General features: G+C 42.3%; 1 protein-coding gene across 1 annotated transcript in view; it reads left to right on the plus strand.

Moving 5' to 3' along the window:
- The window catches only part of LOC108801810 (alpha-2-macroglobulin-like), a 20,319-nt gene extending 416 nt beyond the window's left edge, over positions 1-19,903 (plus strand). Inside the window, exons 2-11 of the mRNA XM_018573721.1 lie at positions 5,166-5,349; positions 7,634-7,793; positions 9,144-9,196; positions 10,605-10,625; positions 12,169-12,322; positions 17,670-17,754; positions 17,946-18,066; positions 18,147-18,261; positions 18,398-18,507; positions 19,724-19,903. Of these exons, the coding sequence (XP_018429223.1) occupies positions 5,166-5,349; positions 7,634-7,793; positions 9,144-9,196; positions 10,605-10,625; positions 12,169-12,322; positions 17,670-17,754; positions 17,946-18,066; positions 18,147-18,261; positions 18,398-18,507; positions 19,724-19,903 (1,183 nt within the window). The remainder of the gene's footprint in view (positions 1-5,165; positions 5,350-7,633; positions 7,794-9,143; positions 9,197-10,604; positions 10,626-12,168; positions 12,323-17,669; positions 17,755-17,945; positions 18,067-18,146; positions 18,262-18,397; positions 18,508-19,723) is intronic.
- Positions 19,904-20,833: the final 930 nt, after the last annotated feature.

Raw genomic sequence — 20,833 nt, forward strand, 5'->3', positions numbered from 1 at the left:
TATATTTTTTTTTTTACTGTGTTGGGTTGTTTTGTTTGAATTGAGAAGAGTTGTTTTTAATCAGAATATAGCTGCGTACATTTATTTTAATTTTGTTTTACCCATTGGCTAGACGGAGACTTTGAACTCACTCCCTCTGTGTTAGAATGCTCAACGATTAAAGTGACACTAAACTCAGGACTTAATCCTTAAAAATGCAAAAGTTCCTTTATTAACAACAGACACATGCGGTTGCAGTTCTGGTGTGAACTAAGGCTAGGTTCACACCATTTTCTGGAGCTGGGTTTTTTTAAGCTAAAAAGGGCTTTTATGTGCGTTCCAGTGCGTTTAAATGCATATTTAAGGCATTTTTATGCTTTTTAGTGCATTCCAGACCAGACAAAATGAGACATGCAGTATTTTTCTGGTCTGGTCTGAAATGGACTGCGCTGGTGTAAACAGAGGCCAGAAATAGCATAGGGATACATTAGGATGCATTTTGGGTCTGGAAACAATCTAGTCTGGTTTGGAGATGATTTGGACATGATGTGAATGGGCCCTAAGGGCCGGTTAACACCACCCTTTGGAAGCTGCCGGTGCTGACCTCTCCTTTTCAAAATGGCTGTCTGGCCATCATATCAATCCAATTGTCTCTTTCTGAGACAAAGACCCAAAACAAGTATACAGAGCAGAAGTTCTGACTTTTCTTGCTTCATGCTTGAACTGGGCCAGTGACTCAAAAAGTACTGAAACCCTAAAACAGCCAGGAAAGTAGTATTTTTAGAAGGAGATCTGCACAGGCAGCCCCTGTATTGCTCTCTGCATAGGTTTCCTTTACAGTAACACATTGTAGTATCATTTGTGTGGATATCAATGTGATACATTCTCATTACATCAGATATGCAGAGGGAGCTGGAATTCTGAGTTGCAAGGAAAATGGAGAGGGGCACTGAAAGGCCAGGAGAGGGCTATTGTGTAGGCAGCCAAGGAAGCCTGTATACTGGTTAACCCTAAATAGCTGAACACCCTCCTCCTCCTCAAGGCTGCCCACACAATAGTAATGTGTAGGGAAGCCATATGACCTCCATAACCCTGGCCTGCTTCTGGCACCTCACTTCCCAGAGATTAGAAGATCAGAGGTCGGTTTACATTGCAAAGGTTACATTGTAGCCCTAGAAGAGCAGGACTCCTGAACTTTGTGCTTTTGGGTTGTTGTGAAGCCAGCTACAGACCGGAAATTGTAGAGGGATGGTAGATTATAAATCAGTCTTTGTTGTTTTAAACACAGTTGGCCCGTGCAGAAATGTATAAGATCTGAGAGGTGGGGTGCAGACCAAGAGACTAAAGCTGGACCAATGGGGCGGGACCAATAATTTTTTTTTTTTTCATATTAAATGTTTATTAAAGATTTTCAAAATATAACATCTGCTCCCTGTTTGTTGAAATATGTTCCGATGTTTGTTCTAATCGCCAACTGGGAGGGTTGAATTATCTCTCGGGTTTTTTTCTTTTTACTGCTCTTCTTCATTCTGCTGGTATGTCAGCGGACCAATGCGAGCGGAGCAGGCAGTCAAAGGAAAAAATTTAAATAAAATTGATAGCAGGCTGATGCTAGTAGAGCGGGTACAGAGACTCCAAGACGACCGCTGATTAGTCCGACCGAGGCAGCTACAGGATCTACGAGTTAGTTGACTAGTTGGCTACGAGTTAGTTGATCTACGAGTTAGTTGGCTAGTTGATGTGGATGTAGCAGGTGCAGGAGCTCAAAGCACACACATCCTCACTCACTCATGGGTTAGCCACACCCCCCCGAGAAATGCTGTTCTAAGGGAGAAAACGGGACCAATTAATTAACGAACTGAGGAGACCGGTTGAAGCAGCAGTGTCAGTCAACCCGCTGTAAACATTCAACTCAGTGGTTGTTTGCTAGGAAGCCAGGCAGTCCTAGCAACTAACCGGCAGCAGTGGGGGTTGAAAAACGACAGCAGCAGTCTGCCATGCCATGTGCCGGGCACTGGATACGCCATGGAATAGTAGTTTCAAGATCCAAGAGGTGAGGTGTAGACCAAGAGACTAAAGCTGGCCATAAACTGATTACTTGGGTGGGGGCAGGCAACAGGCACCTCAATGAACATGCAGAGCTGAATGCTGGGAAAGGCGCGGACTGGAGAGGCAGCACGTCATTGCTTGGTTTGCTAGGACGCCAGTTGATCCTAGCAACCAATCACCAGTGATGCCACTGGTGGTTGGTTGTTTGCTTCAACCCACTGTAATAATTCAACTCCCTGGCTGCACGTTGCTAAGATACCAGGCGGTCCTAGGTGTGTGTGTCCTGCACAATGCTGTATTCACATGTTCTCCTAAGCAAGTAAATGTAATTTAGCATTCCTCAAGATCTCAGTGCTTCATCCAAACACATGACCCACACTAGCAATTAACTGGTGGCAGCGGTGATTGAGGGCCGGCTCACACCGCTGTGGTGCATTTTTTTGCAAGGCACTGTGCAATTATTGCACGCTATCGCGCAACACACCTACCATGCGTTACAGTACGGCAGCGCCACCTACTGCTCGGATGTCTGTAATGAGCACAGCACCACCTACTGCTCGGATGTCAGTAATGAGCACAGCGCCACCTACTGCTCGGATGTCAGTAATGAGCACAGCGCCACCTACTGCTCGGATGTAAGTATTGAGCACAGCGCCACCTCCTGCTCGGATGTCAGTAATGAGCACAGCGCCACCTACTGCTCGGAATCACCCATGAGTCCAAAAAGGCTGACGGCCACTTAACTTATGCTATGAGAGATGTCACGCCCTCATTAGCGAGTGAGATTTGTCGGCATTTCAGTGAGGGAGGGATTTGGATTAAAGCAGAACTCCAGGGTTAACTGCTGGTTTTTCTCTAGGGGATGGTGAAAAAAAGAAATACTCACCCAATCCTCAGTCCTGCGGAAATGACTGCTTATCTCTCTCCCCCTCTACTCCAGCTGTGGCATGTCCCTCTGCATCCTCATGTCTAATAAAATAGATGCACCATCATCAGTGAGTCAGCGCTGTTTCTCTAAGTGCACACCAGCACCCGTGCTTTTAGCGTGACTTGCTAGTGTAACTCGATCCTTAGACAGCATTTAGTCAATCTGAATGGGGATTTTGGTGAAACCTGAAATGAATTGACTATCGACTTCAAATAATGGAATTTTAACCATTTGATCATCCTACTGATTCATTCTTTCAGCACTCTGTTTGCCATTTTATATACTGCTGTTTAGAAAATTGCTCATGATTTATGTAGGATTGAGGGCCGGTGCAGACCTAGGCGATCCTGGACGCGTGTCCCGGGGACCGCGTGATTGTGTGCAGTTGCACATAGCAGTTGCTGCGTGGCACCATTGATTTCAATGGGGTTACATCTGTGCGGCAATGACTGAAAAAAGGTACAGGCACCTTTATTTGCAACACACAAGATGTGGCTTTTTAAGCCAGGATCGTGTTTGATTGCACAGGCGGAACCGCAGTGGGAAACTGCACGTTCTGCCCGGTGCGACTGAGGTGCCATTAGAAAAGAATGGCACCACCAGTGCAATCAGCGGAGGTGTGTGACTCCGTGGCAATCCAAGTGGTTTCGTGCACGATTGCCGCACAGTCACGGATGCGGAACTGGGAACCTAGCCGAAGGGCTCAGAGCAGGTCTCTTCATGGGCATGCATGGTGTACAGATGTGCACTCCCATGCAGAGAGCTGCTCCCGGGAGGGACAGGTCCTGCGTGTAATTGCGTGCAGCTGCCTGTACATCCGAGTTTTTGTTTCGGAAGGAAGTCACATGACCATGCCTGTAATGCAACCCCCCAACAACCAAAAAAAACATCTGATTGGCCAGAGAAAGATCATATGTCGGATTTAGTTTCGTTTTGAACAAAATTCGGATGGATTTGAATTTTCGTCTAACGGACATTCGGATACGTTTGCATTCAGACGTGTTGGAATTCAGAAATACGGATTCGTCTGAATTTAATAAAATTCGTACAAATATCCATTTGGAACCAAACTAAATTTACATGTCTACTGCATCCTAGATTGCGCAATATTGCGGCAGCGTATGGTTAAAACGTGTGTTTTCACGCCTTATCACTACGCACATGTCTGCCTTGGCCCTAAGAGGATAAAATATAAGGTGGATTATCATTTAGATCCTTGGTTCTCAACTGGTGGGTTGTGATCCAAAAGTGAGTTGCGACCCCGTGTTCAGTGACTTCCACTTTTCTAGGTGAGAGGCTCCTCAGCTGCCCCCCTAGAGCAGCACTGTCAGATCTCGCGCCAAGTAGCCATTTAAAATATGCTGCCCGGTGCCCAGTGTCAGCTTGAGGTTCGGTGGGATAGGGCTATGGCTGCGAGAGAGCTACGTCCATACGTGCATTGCCTACAGCTCCCTTGCATGTCCTGTAGAGGTGCCTGGACCGGAGGGACATCACATTCTGGCTCCCGGCACCTCTACAGGGCATGCAGCCCACACTGGACACCAGGCTGATGATCCACTCCAGTTCCCGTAAGGTAGGGAGACTGGATGGATCCTAAAAAAAAATGTAAACATTTTCTTTTTAGGAGTGTGTATGTGTATGTGAGAATGTCTGTGAGATTGTGTCTGTGGTTGTGTGCGTCAGTCAGTGTTTTTGAGAACCTGTTCACACTAGTGGAGTGGGTTAATCACACAGTCCCGTTCAATTATCGCACTGTACAACGCAATGGCACCTATCACATATTCTGGTGTGGAAGGTGCATTGCGTTTCCATTTGAATGGCACCCCAAATGCACCTCCCACCCCCACAGTACAATTGCCCACATTGGAATGCATGGTACCACAATGCCGTGCGTTCCATTGCAGTGCGACTTTGGTCGCGACTTAATGTGGGTCCGGAGGTTAAACAGGTTGAGTACCATTGATTTAGGTGTTGAGGAAAACTATCAGCCCATACAAGCAGGTGATTACTGATATGATGACTATACTAATAGCTGCCAGACTCTTGGGTCCCATCCCACCAGATGGAATCATTTAGACTAGAATGTGCATGGGTTTGGGAAGGTTATTAAACATTTGAAATCTAAGTATACTATACATAGAAAATGCTGTAGATGTTTTATTTCTATGTCTCCCTTTGTGGCTTCTAATATCCACTGTACTCTCCTCAGACACTATGCGGTCATCTTCCCCTCCGAGATTCGCTCCCAGCATTCTGAAACCATATGTATACATCTGGAGGGGGCTCAGGGGGAGAGCAGAGTCGAGATCTCCTTAGATCTAGAGGGAAACAATCAAATCCTTGTAGAGAAGAGCTTCAAGCAGGACTCCATATCCACCTGTGTTCCAATCCAGGTAACTAAGTCTACATCTATAAAATGCTTAAAAAGATATTAAAGTCAAAAGATTTTTACGGTATTTTAAATGCTGATGAAATCACTTACAATGGATGCTGCTTCTTGATAATTAAAAGTTTTAGCTTCCTGCAAAACCAGCTGGTCCCCTAAGCATTGCCCTTGATATCCTGTTTTAGTGTGGCTCCTTTCCGTTGCAGGTTCCTATGGAGCCAACATTGTGTGTGCTAGTAAGCTGTGTGTCTCTCTACAACCACACAGGCATAGCAAGGCAAACCACTCCTCTGCTCCCTGCTCCTTTCTCTTTCCTCCTTCCTCCCTTTTCCCTTCTGCCTTTTCCAAGCTTTACTTTGTATTACCTTAATCTCTTTGATTCTCTGCGGCTACATAAAGATAGAGGGAGCTGTTTTCTTTTCTAGATTGCAGGTATGCATGCTTAGGTTTGAAGGATCATTATTTGACTTTTAGTTTACTTTCCAAAAGCGCAGATTTTTTGTTGCAATCACACCTTTAGAAATGTTTAGTAATGACAATTCTTTACATACTTTATTTCTCTTTTAATCCCCATTCTTCTGACAGTGGCCATGTTTACTAAGGGCAGATTACTAGCTCTCCTTTTACTTCCTGGATTTTTAGCACATGTGACTAGGACATGTGACCATGCACATCATCTCAGGGGAGGAAAATGCCTTTCCCTGAGATCTCCTGAGGTAACAGATGAGATTTCCCAGCAATGCTCTGCTGATGACGAGGTAATCCCAGTGTGCATTGCTTTGGCAAACTCAAGTCATTTTGCTCTTTCAAAGCAGGAAGTGAATGCTCTGCAAGTGAAAGTATTTCAAAATCACAGCATTTTACACCTGACAAGTCTGTTATTATTAATCATCATACATAGAGGGATGCATTGGTGGAATTTTATTTTTGATTGTAAAGGTCCAATTTAATTATATGTATGATAACCAATTTTTGATACTTATTTCTTGGCATAGAACTCAAACATTGCAAGAAGAAGGCCAGTGTGTCTGGTATTGCATGTTCAGTAAGTTTCTGGTTCTGACCTTAAAGGAGAACTATGGGGTCAGTGTTTTTCCCCATAGTTCTCCTTAGGGTAACAGGAGGACACAAACTAGCGTCCTCCCGTTACCCTAAGCTCAGTATACCGCGAGCTACAGCTCGCAGTATACTGAGACGCCGGAGCGGATCCCGACTTAGATGACGGGATCCGCCCAGTTGCGTGAGTGACAGCTGGCTCTGCCTATCTAGAGGCAGAGCCATCTGTACCCGCCCCCTCCCCCATCTGTTCCGCCAGTCAACGCTGGCAGATCGGAGCAGGGAGAGGGGAATCCAGCCCCTCCCCCTGTCATGGCAGAGAGCCGTGACAGGATCGCTAACCGGTATGTGTTCGCTCACCTCCCAGTCTCATTGTCACAGGTCGGCTAGAACTATGAGGTGAGTGAAAAGCACTCACCTCATAGTTCTCCTTTAATCAAGAAATTTCTGATAGTCTTACGTGACCAGAAAATGCAAAGCAGGTCCCCCAGCCAGCATCTCAAGCTCATGTCTGTATACCTCTAAACTGGCACTCATTTGGAACCACATCCCTCTGTCCCTCTTTCCTCCTCAGTTTTCCCTATCTTTGGTCTATTTATAGGTACTATTTAACCACACATAGTGTTATTTTGCACTAAAACCTTTATCTCATCTCTTTATAATATAACTATACTGTTTTCTATTTCCAAAAGCTAAAATATCAGAAAAGTAATGGTGAAAAAAAAGACAGTTCTGGGTTTACCTAATCATTTTTGGCATATAAATTCTTAATGGTGTGCAGAGGTAGGTCCATTGCCTAAATACATTGTGCTGGGCTGGAAGATGTCCCTCTTTCCCATCTCAGAAAGTTTGACGTTATATGTTTGGAATGTTAAGAAGAACTCTTTATACAGTATTTCTCCCCTTTATCTGGCATTCAAGCAACCAAAACTCTCAAGAAACCAGAAAACAAATTGAGGACAATGTCCTCAATTTAGACCAGTGCACACTAAATTTTTTGGCAGCAACTAAATTTATTCAGTTGCTAAATAAGTTCTCTATTTACATCTTGTTGCGGCCGACGGCTCGATTCCGCAGCTGGCAGGTGAATGTAAACAATGGGCAGTGGGCATGTGGAGCAGTTTGCTGGAATTCCAGTTCAACGTATTCAGCTTTCTTCTTTAAATATATAAAGACTTGAAATTCATTGCCATTGCTTATACTGTAGTTTGCTTTATGCTTTTTTAATTGTTTAGGTTTCCAGGCCTCAAGAGAAGGAGGTGGTTGGCAAGTTAAGCATCTCCGTACAAAATGCAGGGAATACAATAGTGAAGAGCACTAACGTTCTGGTGAGGAAGAAGAGATTCAATCTGCTGGTTCAATCAGACAAAGCTGTGTACAAGCCGGGACAAACTGGTAACTGTTCAGTCAAAAAAGGACTTTGTAGCCGTGTTATAAATTCACATTTTCTTTTCAAAAGCATTTCTAGGCAAGTAAAATCAACCAGAAGGCTGTGCCATTCAGGAAATACTGGAAGGGAGCTAGACGCAACACGACACATTATACAGCTAGTAGAGCTACGGTTAGAAAATAATTTCTGTTATGTACACTGCTTATACCAATATGACGGGGCTCTATGTTTTTCCCTGGAACATATCTACCATTGGATGGGGACTTCCTTTGATAGGGTGACAATGCTCTTCCTTCTAATGTGAAATTGTTGCAACGTTGTCAGACTTGCTGCTGTAGCTGCTTAGATCTTGGCGCCATTGATAGAAACATCAGTAAATATACATGCCTAGCTCCATCCACAGCCCTTCAGATTGACAGGACATTTCTCTATCTGCAGGAGCAGAAGGAAACAATGTAAAAGCCCTGCTCAACACCCACACCCCCTCCAGCACTGTCTACTTGAATGCAGGAGTAATCAAGCTACCAGCTGCATTTAGCATTAAATAAGGTAAATTACATTTCTACAGAGATGTAATATACCTTGCAAATGCCTGTTTATCACTCTGAAAGAGGCTTAGATGGGCATTAAAGCCCAACGCCACACTTATGCAGGTCATACACTGTTGGGCCTGAACAAGAGAAATCATTAGCTGCCCCCATCCCCACTAAACAGTATGGATAGAGGAATTCCCACTGCTAGCTATCATATTCAGCAGCTGCTGCTCTTGTGGCTGCCAAATATTGAACATTGCCTGCATCTAGATCAGCGATCGCCAAGCGGTGGTCTGTGGACCACTGGTGGCCTGGGAGCATAGAAAAAGTGGGGAGAAGCCAGGTAATAGTAGCTCAGTGTGGGGGAAGGGGAGCCACGGGGGTGGTTGGGGGCAGTGCTGAAGCTAGGGGGGGCACGTGCCCCGGGCGCCGCTGGCAGGGCCAGTGGCAGATTCGATAGGGGGGGAAACAATTAATATTATAACTGGGCAGGGCGGGGCAGCTCCTTTCCTCCCTCCCTCCACCAGCACTGCTACTCCTGCAGGCACACGCGCACCTATGTATGTATGTGTATATATACTGTATGTATATACTGTATAGATATATTCTCATATTTTTTATTTCCTCATATAAAAATATATTCTCATATGTGTGTGTATGTATATATACATATATATTACACATTATGCAAACAGTCAAGTTTTTTTTAAAGTTTTTGATCTAGGGTTCATACAAACCTTTTGGCACAATATTAACAACAACAAAAAAGTTTGGATTAGAAAAGGGGCATACATACATACAGTATATATTTGTCTTTTGCAGTAAAGTTCAGAATTTTGTCAATAAATGAAGATCTTCAACCCAGAGACAAAGTGGTGAGTGAAATAAGATATGCTGGTGTGTATGAAAATATAAGCATGCATAAAATCAAAATTAAATAAAAAATTATATTAACGTATGTTTTTAATGCTTCCAATAGCACTAATTAACAGTTTAAAGTGAACATGTATGTAGAAGGAGATGCTAAAAATGAAAGGCAGTGAATGTCTGGTGATTCTCATATTCACTGCATTATAAATATTGTATGTCCCCTTCTGTTACCGGCTTCACCAAATTTCCAAGTTTTCAGGTTTTCTCTAAACATGGCAATGCCTGTGGGTGTCTTTTTGACTAAAAAAGAGGCATGTCTATTATATTGCGGGCTGTGCTTCTACTCAATTTTCAGAAAAGTCGCTATTTAGGACATCTTGAAGCTGTTGGGGTGCAGCAAAGGCACATTGAACCAGTGGCGAAAAATTGCCATAGAGACCCAGGCAGCCGCTATGGGGCCCGGGGCACAGGGGGGCCCGGTCAGGGCATGCCCCTGATTGATGCGTGCAGGCCGCCTGGGTCGCTATGGTATCTCAGACTGCTGGCTGTTACTGTTGGGTGTGAGGAGGAACGTGTTGCCGTTAGATCACCTGTCAGTGATCTGTGCATCAGCGCATTCCTCCTGAGTCAGTGACAGCCAGCAGCTGTGGAGGAGGAGGAGTCTGGGCCTGACATTGGCAGCGAAGGAGGAGTCGGGGCCCGGCGACGGAGGAGGCAGGGACCGCCAACTACCATGGAGGAGGAAGAGGCGGTGGTGTGACCGGCCCATCTGAGACCCTGCAGAACCCATCATAGTGAGTCTATGGTGAGCTTTGCAGGGTCACTATCAGGTGGGCTGTTTGGGATATCAGGTGGGCTCTGCATGGGCGTAACTAGAAATCACAGGGCCCCATACCAAATTTTGCTATGGGGACCTGTGATTTCTAGTTACGCCCATGCATTGAACCTAGTATCTAATATCAACACAACTTGGATGGTATCTACTGTTAACATAAAAAGTTAACTGTTAAATATTTTTGCTACAGGTGCACTTCAAAGTGACCCCTGCACTAATGTGTCTATTGTTTTGTATTTTCATTTAAAGTTCATATAACGTTCACCCATGAATCACACATTTTTCACATTCCATTTGAAAAATATTTGAAATTGGGTAAACAGTGCGTAGAAATCTTGGGTAAAAACATTGAAAAATAGACCCATAAGATTATTTACATACATGAAACCAATCAAGTTAAAACATATTAAAATACATTAAAATACTATTTTTAGTTATAATTTAAATAAAAACAATATTTTTTGTAATTAGTTTACAACACCAATGATATTGGTTACAATTAAATAAGGCACATGCAAATATTAGTTAAAAATTGTAGTCATAATTTTGAATATCTTTCTTTTGTCTTTGTTTTTTAGCTTCCAGTCGTAGAACTACAGGTAAAAACAATTAAAGGAATATTTAAATCCAAATGAATAATGCAATAGTATTATTTTAAACTCATTATTTAATTGTGTTATTCTGAAGTTCCAATTTTTGTGACCAGGGAGCATGAAGCTGGCTTCTGGACAATCGGCTCTGCCGAGCTGCGTGAGTGATAGCTGGCTCTGCCTATCTATAGGCAGAGCCAGCTCTACCCGCCCCGTCCGTTCAGCGCTGGAGGATCGGCGCGGGGAGGGCAGAATCCAGTCCCTCCCCTGTCACGGCAGAGATCCGTGACAGGATCGAGAAGTGAGCGAACGGCGGTATGTGTTCGCTCACTTCCCGATCTACTGAGCCGACCTGTGACAGTTCCATTGTCACATGTCGGCTAGAACTATGAGGATAAGTGAAAAGCACTCACCTCATAGTTCTCCTTTAAGTATCGGGCTAGGCATCGGAGCATTTGGGCGAGTACGAATACTCGACCAAATACTCGGCACCGATACCTATACTAGTATCGGTATCGGTGCATCCCTACTGTATACCATTTATACCTTGTCAGTGAGGCATAGTTTGTGTATGTTTCAGTTCTGCTTGTGCTTTAGTACTAGTACATTTTGATCTTGTTCAACTTCACCATAGTAAAATGACCACTGCACTTAAAATATATGTTATCTGTCTCTTTAAAAGCTAAAATTAGTCTTAAAGTGTATTTACACTTTTGCAGTCAAATTTTACAAGCTCCTCTATGTGTTTGTTATGTGTTCCTATTCACACAGCATACTGAAAAATTACTTTAAAAAAAATATTTCTTACCTGTTAGATATTTTGTCATAGCAGGCAAGATGGCTAGTTTAACATACACTGGCCAAGCTACTTTAAACCCCTCACCCGTGGCTGCCCCTTCTAACACTTTAAAGAAATATAAGCAAGAAGAAATTGTAACCCTTAAAACCCTAACCCAAATAAAAGCATTTTAAAATATTTTTTTTTAACTTATGCTATGTAAATGGGAAAATGTAACAAATATAAAATAGGTGTTATCCCAATTAGGCTGCAAAAGTGGAAATAAACTTTAAAGCAAATCTGTAATACATAAATAATAGTAATGCATACCCATAGATAGCACATACTAAGAATCCCACCAATATATGGGGAATCCCATGAATCAAGATGAACTTCCTGTGGGATGATCTAATACCAGGAAAATAACTGACCAGCGCTCCTACATCACTCCTTGAAGATACCAAAATTAACCTAGAGGAGGGTAGTTGTTGCAAGGTGCACTTATCCTCTTTCTGTGCAAGGCACGGTGACAGCTCATTTGTTTATAAACAAACCTCATGTGGTCACCATGTTTGGCTATCATGGTAATCTCATGGTTTGTTCTCATTCATCGGTATGACACTAAGAGCTAACAGCAGCAGCATGGTCTTAGAAATAGGATTTTTTAAATGGAAGTAGAGTAACATTATCTGAGCAAATGGCACTTTGTCTGAGAATGATAGTCCCTAGATTGACATAGGGAAGAGAGTAAATTAACTCATGTCTTCTTTTAAGGATCCAGGAAAGAACCAGATTGGTCAGTGGCTGAATGTGAGCCTCAATCAGGGAATGGCTGAGCTTTCCCTTCCTCTCTCCTCTGAGCCTCCACTGGGGGAATACTCCATCCGCGTGAAGGACACAGTTCATACTATCTCTGTGGAGGAATATGGTGAGAATTGTTGTCTACAATTCCACATGTATTACTATTGGGTTATGCCATTTTCATTAGACCCCGTTCACACGGAGCAATTTATTTTGCGCGATTTCAGCTCCAGAATCGCTCAAATTTCAGCTCAGCGTCGCTCAATGTAGCTTGTCCAATGCATTTCAATGAAGCTGGTCACATCTCACAGCTCAATGTCGACTGTAGCTTGTCGCTCAAACATGTAGCTCGAACAGGAACTATTTTTCAGCGGATTTTGTGCGATTTGGCCCAATTGACTTTAAAGGTGTAGCTCAATGTCGTGCCACATTGCGCGACATTGTCATACTACGTCGCGCTACAGAAGTGTCACTTTTGCACATAAATATAAGAAGGAAGGAATGATGTCACATCAAGACCTTTTGATTGGTTACAGCCCAATGTAGCAGCTACGAAGTCCCTGTGAAAAGCCGCGCTACGTAGCGCGACAAAATGTGCACTGTAGCTCAATGTCGCTCAGCTCAAATTAGCTCTGGATGTAGCTCAGTGTGACTGGAGTCTTAGAGGTATTTTTTCCTATCCGGATCCTCAAGTTTCACATCCACATCAAAATTTGGCCTTGTGAATCACAAATCTTCAAAATGAATTAACATGATGTTTTATTATTAAATACTTTATTATTAATACTTTTTTAAATACTTTATTATTAATACTATATTATTAATTATGCATTTAAACGCTTTCCTTGTTTGGGAGTATGCTGTTTGTCATTTTGACCCACAGTGTTTGTTGGAAATTAAAAATTGTAATCAAGTGGTATCTCTGCAAGCCTACATACTGTAATAGAACATGCTAGAATTTGCATGTTCTATTACAGTTTGCATTTGCATGTAGCAATGAAGAGAGACCTCCAAAACAAATGAAACATTTGTATGTTACAGAAAAAAAGAGGAACTTCTAGAACAAGCAAAAACTTTATATGTTACAAAAAATTAGGGACTTTCAAAACAAGCAATGAATATTTATAATGTAAACATATGAGGGACTTCCAAAGTGTGCAATAAATATAAAAGTGTTAGGGACTTCCAAAACAAGCAATAGATATTTATATTTTAAAAGTATGAGGGACTTCCAAAACAATCTAAAAATACGTAAAGCTTAAAAGTTTGTTATAAAAAAATAGGGACTTCCAAACCAAGCAATAAATATCAAAATTATGAAAAAAATAAAAATAATGACCCACAGTATTTGTTGCAAATGAAAAATTTAGTGGTACCTTTGAGCCTACAGAATAGAACATGTTAGAATATGTAGAGCATAGCAGCAAGCGAGAAGGACTTCCAAAACAAATAAAAAAACATATTTTATTAAAAAAATGAGGGACTTCTAAAACAAATAAAAATATGTATTCTATAAAAAAGAGGGACTTCCATGACAAGCTAAAAAAATATGTATGTTATAATGAAATGAAGGACTTCCAAAACAAACAGAAAATGTTTAATGTCACAAAGAACAGATGGTTCTTTCGTGTGCTGCTTACTGGGGGCGCGTGTTCGACACATTGCGGAACGAATTGACAGATTACTGGATGGGGTTGGGCACGACCCCGTTGTCATGGTGCACATCGGCACCAATGACAAAATAGGAGGAAATTGGAGTGTCCTAAAACAGAAGTTCAGAAACCTAGGAGCCAGGATGAAGGAAAGGACCTCCACGGTAGGTACTCAGAGACAAACTTTGATAGACTGCGCCACCTAGTGGTGGACATCAAATGGGAACATTTATTTCATGAACTGAACTCGGACCAAAAGTGGGAATATTTTAAAAACACATTATAGAAAAAAAATTCAAACACAAGGGGTGAAGGGGGTTCTTCTCAGTTCGTGCGGTTAGGGTCAGGAAACTCACTGCTACAAGCAGTGATTTCAGCTAATAGTCTGGAATCATTCAAGAAGCTTTTGGACGATTTCCTGAGAAACGGTAATATACAGGGGTACAGGTACTCCTAATAACGAGATGACACAGGGACCCATACACACACACACACACACACAATAGCCCAGATAGCAATGATAACTTGCTACAAACTTGTGGCGGCGTGAAATTGTAATTTTTTTAACTTGCTGCACATATTCCTGGCAAGTTGTAAACTTGCAGAACACTCGCAGCACAAGTTCTAGTTGACACTTTTTGAATTTGTAGCAAATTTGCTTGGCAAGTCTACAGCAAGAGTCCTGCAGGTCTCAGCAAGAGCTCTGCAAGCTGGCTGGTCTGGAGACTTGCAATGCAGACTTGCTGTAATTGTGCAACAAAATTGTGAAGCTTGGCAAGTCTGCAATAGTTTAGCAAGTCATTTTCAAACTTGCAGCACAATTTCTTGCTATCTGGGAGGTTGGACTTGATGGACATATGTCTTTATTCAACCTCAAATACTATGTAACTATGTAAAATAAACAAAAAATATTTACATTTTACAGAAATGGTGGTATATCTTCCTCAAGATTTCACTGTGACTGAAGATGACTAAATCTGGGCATACAAAATAGTCGTTTAATTTTCTAATTTCGACCAAAGTGATGAAAAAAACAAGATGGAAGTTTTTTCTTGAGTGAACAAGATTCCAACAGTGAATGTGATTTTAATTTGGGAAACTCCATTCATTCCAAAATCGAATGTTGAATTCAAATTAAATATCGAGCACACTCATCAAGCCTTTGATGGCATTATCCAATGATCTGATTAGATTTTTTGTTCCAATGTTTATATGAAATTTTACCGTGTTTACCCAGCTTAAGTCATAGTGGTTCACATCTGTGTGCTAAAAGGAAGGCCCATTGTACACATTTGGGAGGTGTGTTGAATGGCACCACACCACATTTTGTGAGTTACCACAATGCATAACTATGTATCTTTGCCTTAATGTTTGAAATCTAAACTAAGCCCTTCTTTGATAAATTTTCGTCCGATGTCCGATTTTCGTCCGATGATTGAACCGTCGTAAGATTTTCGTACGGTGGCCCCATCCTGCCCCGATCATCGCAAGGTTCAATTTGCTGTAGTTAAAAAAACCACCAGGTCGAATTGTGTTAATCGACCGCACGTATTTTCGTTTGCGCATGAGCAGTGTTAATCGTACGAATTTTAATGTATGGAAATGCCACCAACCTTGTGAAAATCGTTTTCTAACCTGCTGGTTAGTCAAAGTCGTACGATTGTACAGTATTTACTGTTGTACACTGACCATCAACCTTACGAATATCGGACGAAAACGCGATTGCAAACGAAAATGGGACGATAATCGTAAGGTGTATGGGCACCTATAGTAAAGAAAGACTGATTTTTTTTTTCATAAACAGTGCTGAGCAATTGTAATAGGCTCAAGCTGGCCGTACTCTGTTTTTATTTTTTTCATTCAACCTGCAGGCTGAATTAGAAAAATAGAACAGACTCCTTCCCAGCATTGATCAAGGAATCTCCCGCTGTCTTCATTGTATTCTGACAGTGGCCACTGCTGATTGACTGCCGCATCTGTATGTTCGAATATTTTCAAACTGGCTCCTTTTATCAGCTGATGGAGGGATGGCGACCAAAAGGGTGCCAAAAGCGGCACCCGTTGTGCAAATATCATCCTGTTCATCAATAACCTGCCAACATTCACACAGTGTATGGCCACCTTAACTGTGCAAATCGATGGTCAGCTCTTGTTGAAAAGCCCAAACAGAGTATTTTTGCAAAAAGATTTGTATTCAGTAGAGTCAGCCTGACTTTGGAAATGGATTGTCAGCTTCTCTAACAAATGCCAAGCTATTTTGGCAAAAGAAAACCAGCATATTTTCTCACACTATGCTGTTCAGTCACCCTGACTGTGGAAATAGATCGTTAGCTCTTGTAACAAAGAGCAAGAAAAAAAGACGGCCCATTTTGTTGTCAAACAAAAACGAGAAAAAAAAGTGGAAGCGTCACGACCGGGGAGAAGAATAGTTGTGGACCAATTAATGGAGCCCGGTTGGTTGTTGGAGTGGTCCGACTTGCTTGATGGTGATGAGGAAGCGAGCAGGTGTGCTTCTTCTCAGTTGGGGGTGGTTGGTGATCAGCGGGAACACAACAGAGAACAGTGGAGAGGTGAGAAATCACACAATAAATGAATCAAGGTGTCGAGTGTAGAGACTCACCATTTAATAAGGATGGATGCAATGCCATCGGCGAGGATGATGGTGAAGTTCCTGAAGTTCGTTGGGTTGGTGATGTCAGCAACGGAGGTGCGATAGGGAACCGAGGATGGTTCAGTGACGGTGATCTGGTCTGGTCGTCCTTGAGGTTGGAGTCTGGCCGATTAACTGTACGAATGCTGGGAGTAATCCTCGAGCGGGTGTTTGCTATGGCATGGATCCTGGTGCAAGATCCTGATTGCAGGAGAGGAGGCAGTAGTCTCTGGTGACGATCGCCAGGCTGGAGGACAGCTCGTGAGGTGTTGGAACGGGAGCCGGAGCTGTGGCATCCTCGTTGCTGGGAGATGCAGTCGGGAGGCAGGGGGGAGGAGAGGCAGAGGAGCTGCCGGGGTGTGAAAGTGTGCGGCTGCTTAGGACATGCCGTCTGGGGCTAATTGTCCTCTGGGGGGGGAGAGGTGGTTACGGTGCGGGCTTCCACAATGCAGCATAGTGGGGCTGTGTCTGCAGGGAGCTTGCGCCTGGAGTGGGTCAGTCAAGCAGTGGATAACCGCTGCTGGTCATCTGGTGCTGGAGTGAAATGCTGATAATATAAAAATATTTGAGCTGCCAGCCTGCCAGCTCAAAGATTTTTATATTATCAGAATTTCACTCCAGCACCAGACGACCAGCAGCGGTTTCCACCGCATGACTGACCCGCTAGATCTAAACCCAAGCAGTAAAACCCAATGTAGATTTCAAGACACTGTGTTGACATACATTCCAAAGGCATATACCACTGTTGACACTATCAGGAAGCTGCCCCAGAGCTATGATGTGCATATAGACAGGAAGTTCCTGAAAGAGATCAGTAGCACTGAAATGCAAAAAAGATAAAAACATGTTTATGGGAAAAAAACATAGCAGTTGTTTGACATGCATTGCTTTAGCAAACTGAATGTTATCCAGTTAGGGTTTACTTCTACTTTAAGCCTGTTCACTGTGATGTTATATGAGGGGAGTACCTATGCTGTTCTCTGATAGCTGATGTCGGAAATTAGTGAGCAGGTTGTTGTCTTTGTCATAAAGGATGTCTGCAAACATCATGCTGTGGTAGTGTGAATTGCTCATTAACAAAAAATGTCAGTGGAATGCATATTGTTTTAATTCACACATATTGGTTTGCTCATGAGTAATCATCACCAACTTTAATTAATCTTCCTCTACAGTTCTTCCAAAGTTTGAAGTTACCCTTCAGTTCCCCAAGGTTGTGACGTTTAACAGTGAACAGTTTCCACTTCGCGTGTGTGGAAGGTGAGTCTAAACTTGGATAAGGATGATTGGGAGCATGGACTATCAAACAATGGTTATGGCAATTGGCAAACACTGCTTAGTGACTGGAGGAAAGTGAACATATGACATAGCGCACAAATTCCCCAAATAATACTTTATTAACAGTAGCACTTTATCTATGGTATGTTCCAAAAATATGTTCTGTCTTTTAGGTACACTTATGGGAAGCCAGTTCAAGGAAACTATACAACTGCTGTGTGCCAAAAGCATTTGCCATACTGGAGACGTGTGCAGGACAACATTGCAGGCATCTGTGCTAAATTCAGTGGAAAGGTAAGTGCAACAGAAAGGCAGGTACTTCAGGACTGGACCTCTCACAGTTTATTAAGTGCTTCTCTGTCTCCCTCTCGCAGCTGGGTAGATCAGGATGTGATACAATAGCTGTAAATTCTGGGGTCTTTAAACTGAAAAGCACTACAATGGAGCGCACACTGAAAGGAGACGCCTCCATCACTGAGGATGGGACTGGTAACTTCTGCTTTAATCTTCCTTCTGTCTTGCTTATCAATGGGACATGTACAAAGATGATAAGGTTAGAACAATGGTGAATCCTCTGATTTACAGAAGGTGATGTCTTATTTCTTTTTAATGCTTCTTCTGGCAGGAATCGAGTTATCTACAAGCAGCCAAGCTGATATATCAAACATAATCTACAAGGTGTCCTTTGTTGATGCTGACAGTAACTACAAGTCTGGAATCCCATTCAATGGAGTGGTGAGCTACAAAACATTTCTGCCACTTTGCAAAATTATCTTATTTTGTCATAAAAGTGTTATTTTTAACAATAAGAACCAATGAGAGCTCAAAATAAGTCACATGACTGAAAATAACGACAGTAGGGGTTTTAAGGGTTGGACATTAGTAAATTGAGCGTAGTACTGCTATGCTATAAGTTAAAATGTTTTAAATACAATCTGTCCATCAGCAAAGAATATGTAGCAGTTCACTAGTTGAAGTAACATGTTTCTTCTGTCCTGTCTATGAGCGTATCCCACAAGATGCATGCAATTATCTTTATTGGACAGAAGAACCTGTTCTGTGTCCCTCTCTAATGTAGCTTCACTTTCTTATTGGAGCCTCACTTTTACTGTTTTCATGGCTAAGCTCCAAGAGCTGACATTTCTCTATCCAATGAAGTTGTCCTTACTGGCCACTAAGGAAATTTCATTGGATAGTCGAATGGCAGGGGGCAGGAATCAGAAAAAGTCAGGCCCCAGTCACGAATTAAAACTAAATCAGAGTGGTGAATAGAGGAAGCCCCATATTTATTTCCACATTTCTGATCCAGAATTCCCTGTACTTGACCCCTTTCTCGATTCATTCTTTGCTAATTTTGTGATCCAAGGTTGGATTGTGAACAACATATCCCACTCGGCTTCCTTTGAAATTTGAAGTAGAATAAATGAGGATCAATGCCAGGCAGATCTTCAGGAAGTTGGTTTATTTGTCCGGCCCGGAACAAGTAGCAATTCAGGCGCGTTCAAAGAACATGTGCTCATAGGGATTTGAACGATAGAACCATATGTGTTACTTTGAATTATCTCCAAAAAAATAGATAAAAATGCCACACTGTACTCATTACACACATTAGATTGTGCCAAGTACATTAGATGGGTCTTCTTGTCTTGAAAAGACTCCCTCGCATCAAGGTTAGAGGACAACTGTCTTGGCATTGAACCTATTGTTCCTTAAGCCAAGCTCAGAATATATGTTTATGACTTTCTGTCATTTAACTCTTGTTACCTCCACCTGTAAGGCCTAAATGTTCTACATGAACTCTAGTTACCTCCATCTACAAAGCTAAATGTTCCACATGTTGCTTTTTCATACAACTCATTATACTGTATATGTATTATATGTAATATATGATGTTTTCACCATAAGTCAGGACACTATTCTGTTTGTAATATCGTATTATGTCTTCTTTCAGGTGAAAGTGGTAGATGCCAGTGACAACCCTGTACCAGGCATTAATGTTTACCTAACAAGCTATGTCAGTAAAATCAATAAAACTTTGATGACAGATGACAATGGACAAGCTTCTTTCACTATCAATACAAACGAATGGATTGGAAAAGTATCCCTCTCGGTACTGACATTTCTATATTGATACATTGGTACACGCGTATTTCTTAAATTCTGTGTTTAGGAGGAATTACAAAGGTCGTCATAAAAGTGTTTTGGTTGGACACAATGCACTCCCTTAGTCTATATGAATTTATTGGTGTTATATCATTTTGTACATTTGTGTCAGAGAAAGGAGCAATATCACAAAAAATGGTGACAAGTAGGCACGTTGCCGAAAAAACAAATGGCAAATTGTGTCAAAAACTGTAAAAAAAACCCTCTTCCTTTCCATATGAAACATACTTTATGCTGTATTCGCTGTGTATTTCTATGTGTTGTGGATATTTTGTGTTGTAGGTGCGATGTATGTTTTTGGTGCGTTTAAAATTATTATTATACAGGATTTATATAGCGCCAACAGATTGCGCAGTGCTTTACAATCTAAAAGGGAGGGGCAAGTGATACATGAGGAGATAGCTGTGTGGGGATGAATTGCTTGAGAACGTGATGGTTCAGTGGTTAGGTTGAGGGGGTATAGGCTTCCCTGAAGAGATGAGTCTTAAGGGATCACCTAAAGGCAGTCAGATCCGGAGATAGTCAGACAGGTTGGGGTAAAGAGTTCCAGAGGATGGGAGATACTCTAGTGAAGTCCCGGAGGCGAACATGAGAGGAGTTGACGAGGGAACTGGAAAGCAGGAGGTCTTTGGACGAGCGGAGGGGACGGTAAAGGGTGATACTTTGAGACAAGGTTTGAGATATAGCAGGGGGGCAGAGTTTTGGATGGCTTTGTATGTCGTTAATATTTTGAATTTAATCCTTTGGGCTATTGGAAGCCAGTGCAGGGATTGGCTGAGGGGGGTTGCAGACACTGAGCAGTTGGTTAGGTGAATGAGTCTAGCAGCAGCATTCATCATAGACCGAAGGGGGGATAGCCTGTGTAAGTGGTAGGCCAATGAGGAGGGAGTTGCAATAG

This window comes from Nanorana parkeri, unplaced genomic scaffold (assembly GCF_000935625.1).
Source record: "Nanorana parkeri isolate BGI_ZX_2015 unplaced genomic scaffold, ASM93562v1 scaffold2507, whole genome shotgun sequence".
In the NCBI taxonomy this organism is placed as follows: Eukaryota; Metazoa; Chordata; class Amphibia; order Anura; family Dicroglossidae; genus Nanorana; species Nanorana parkeri.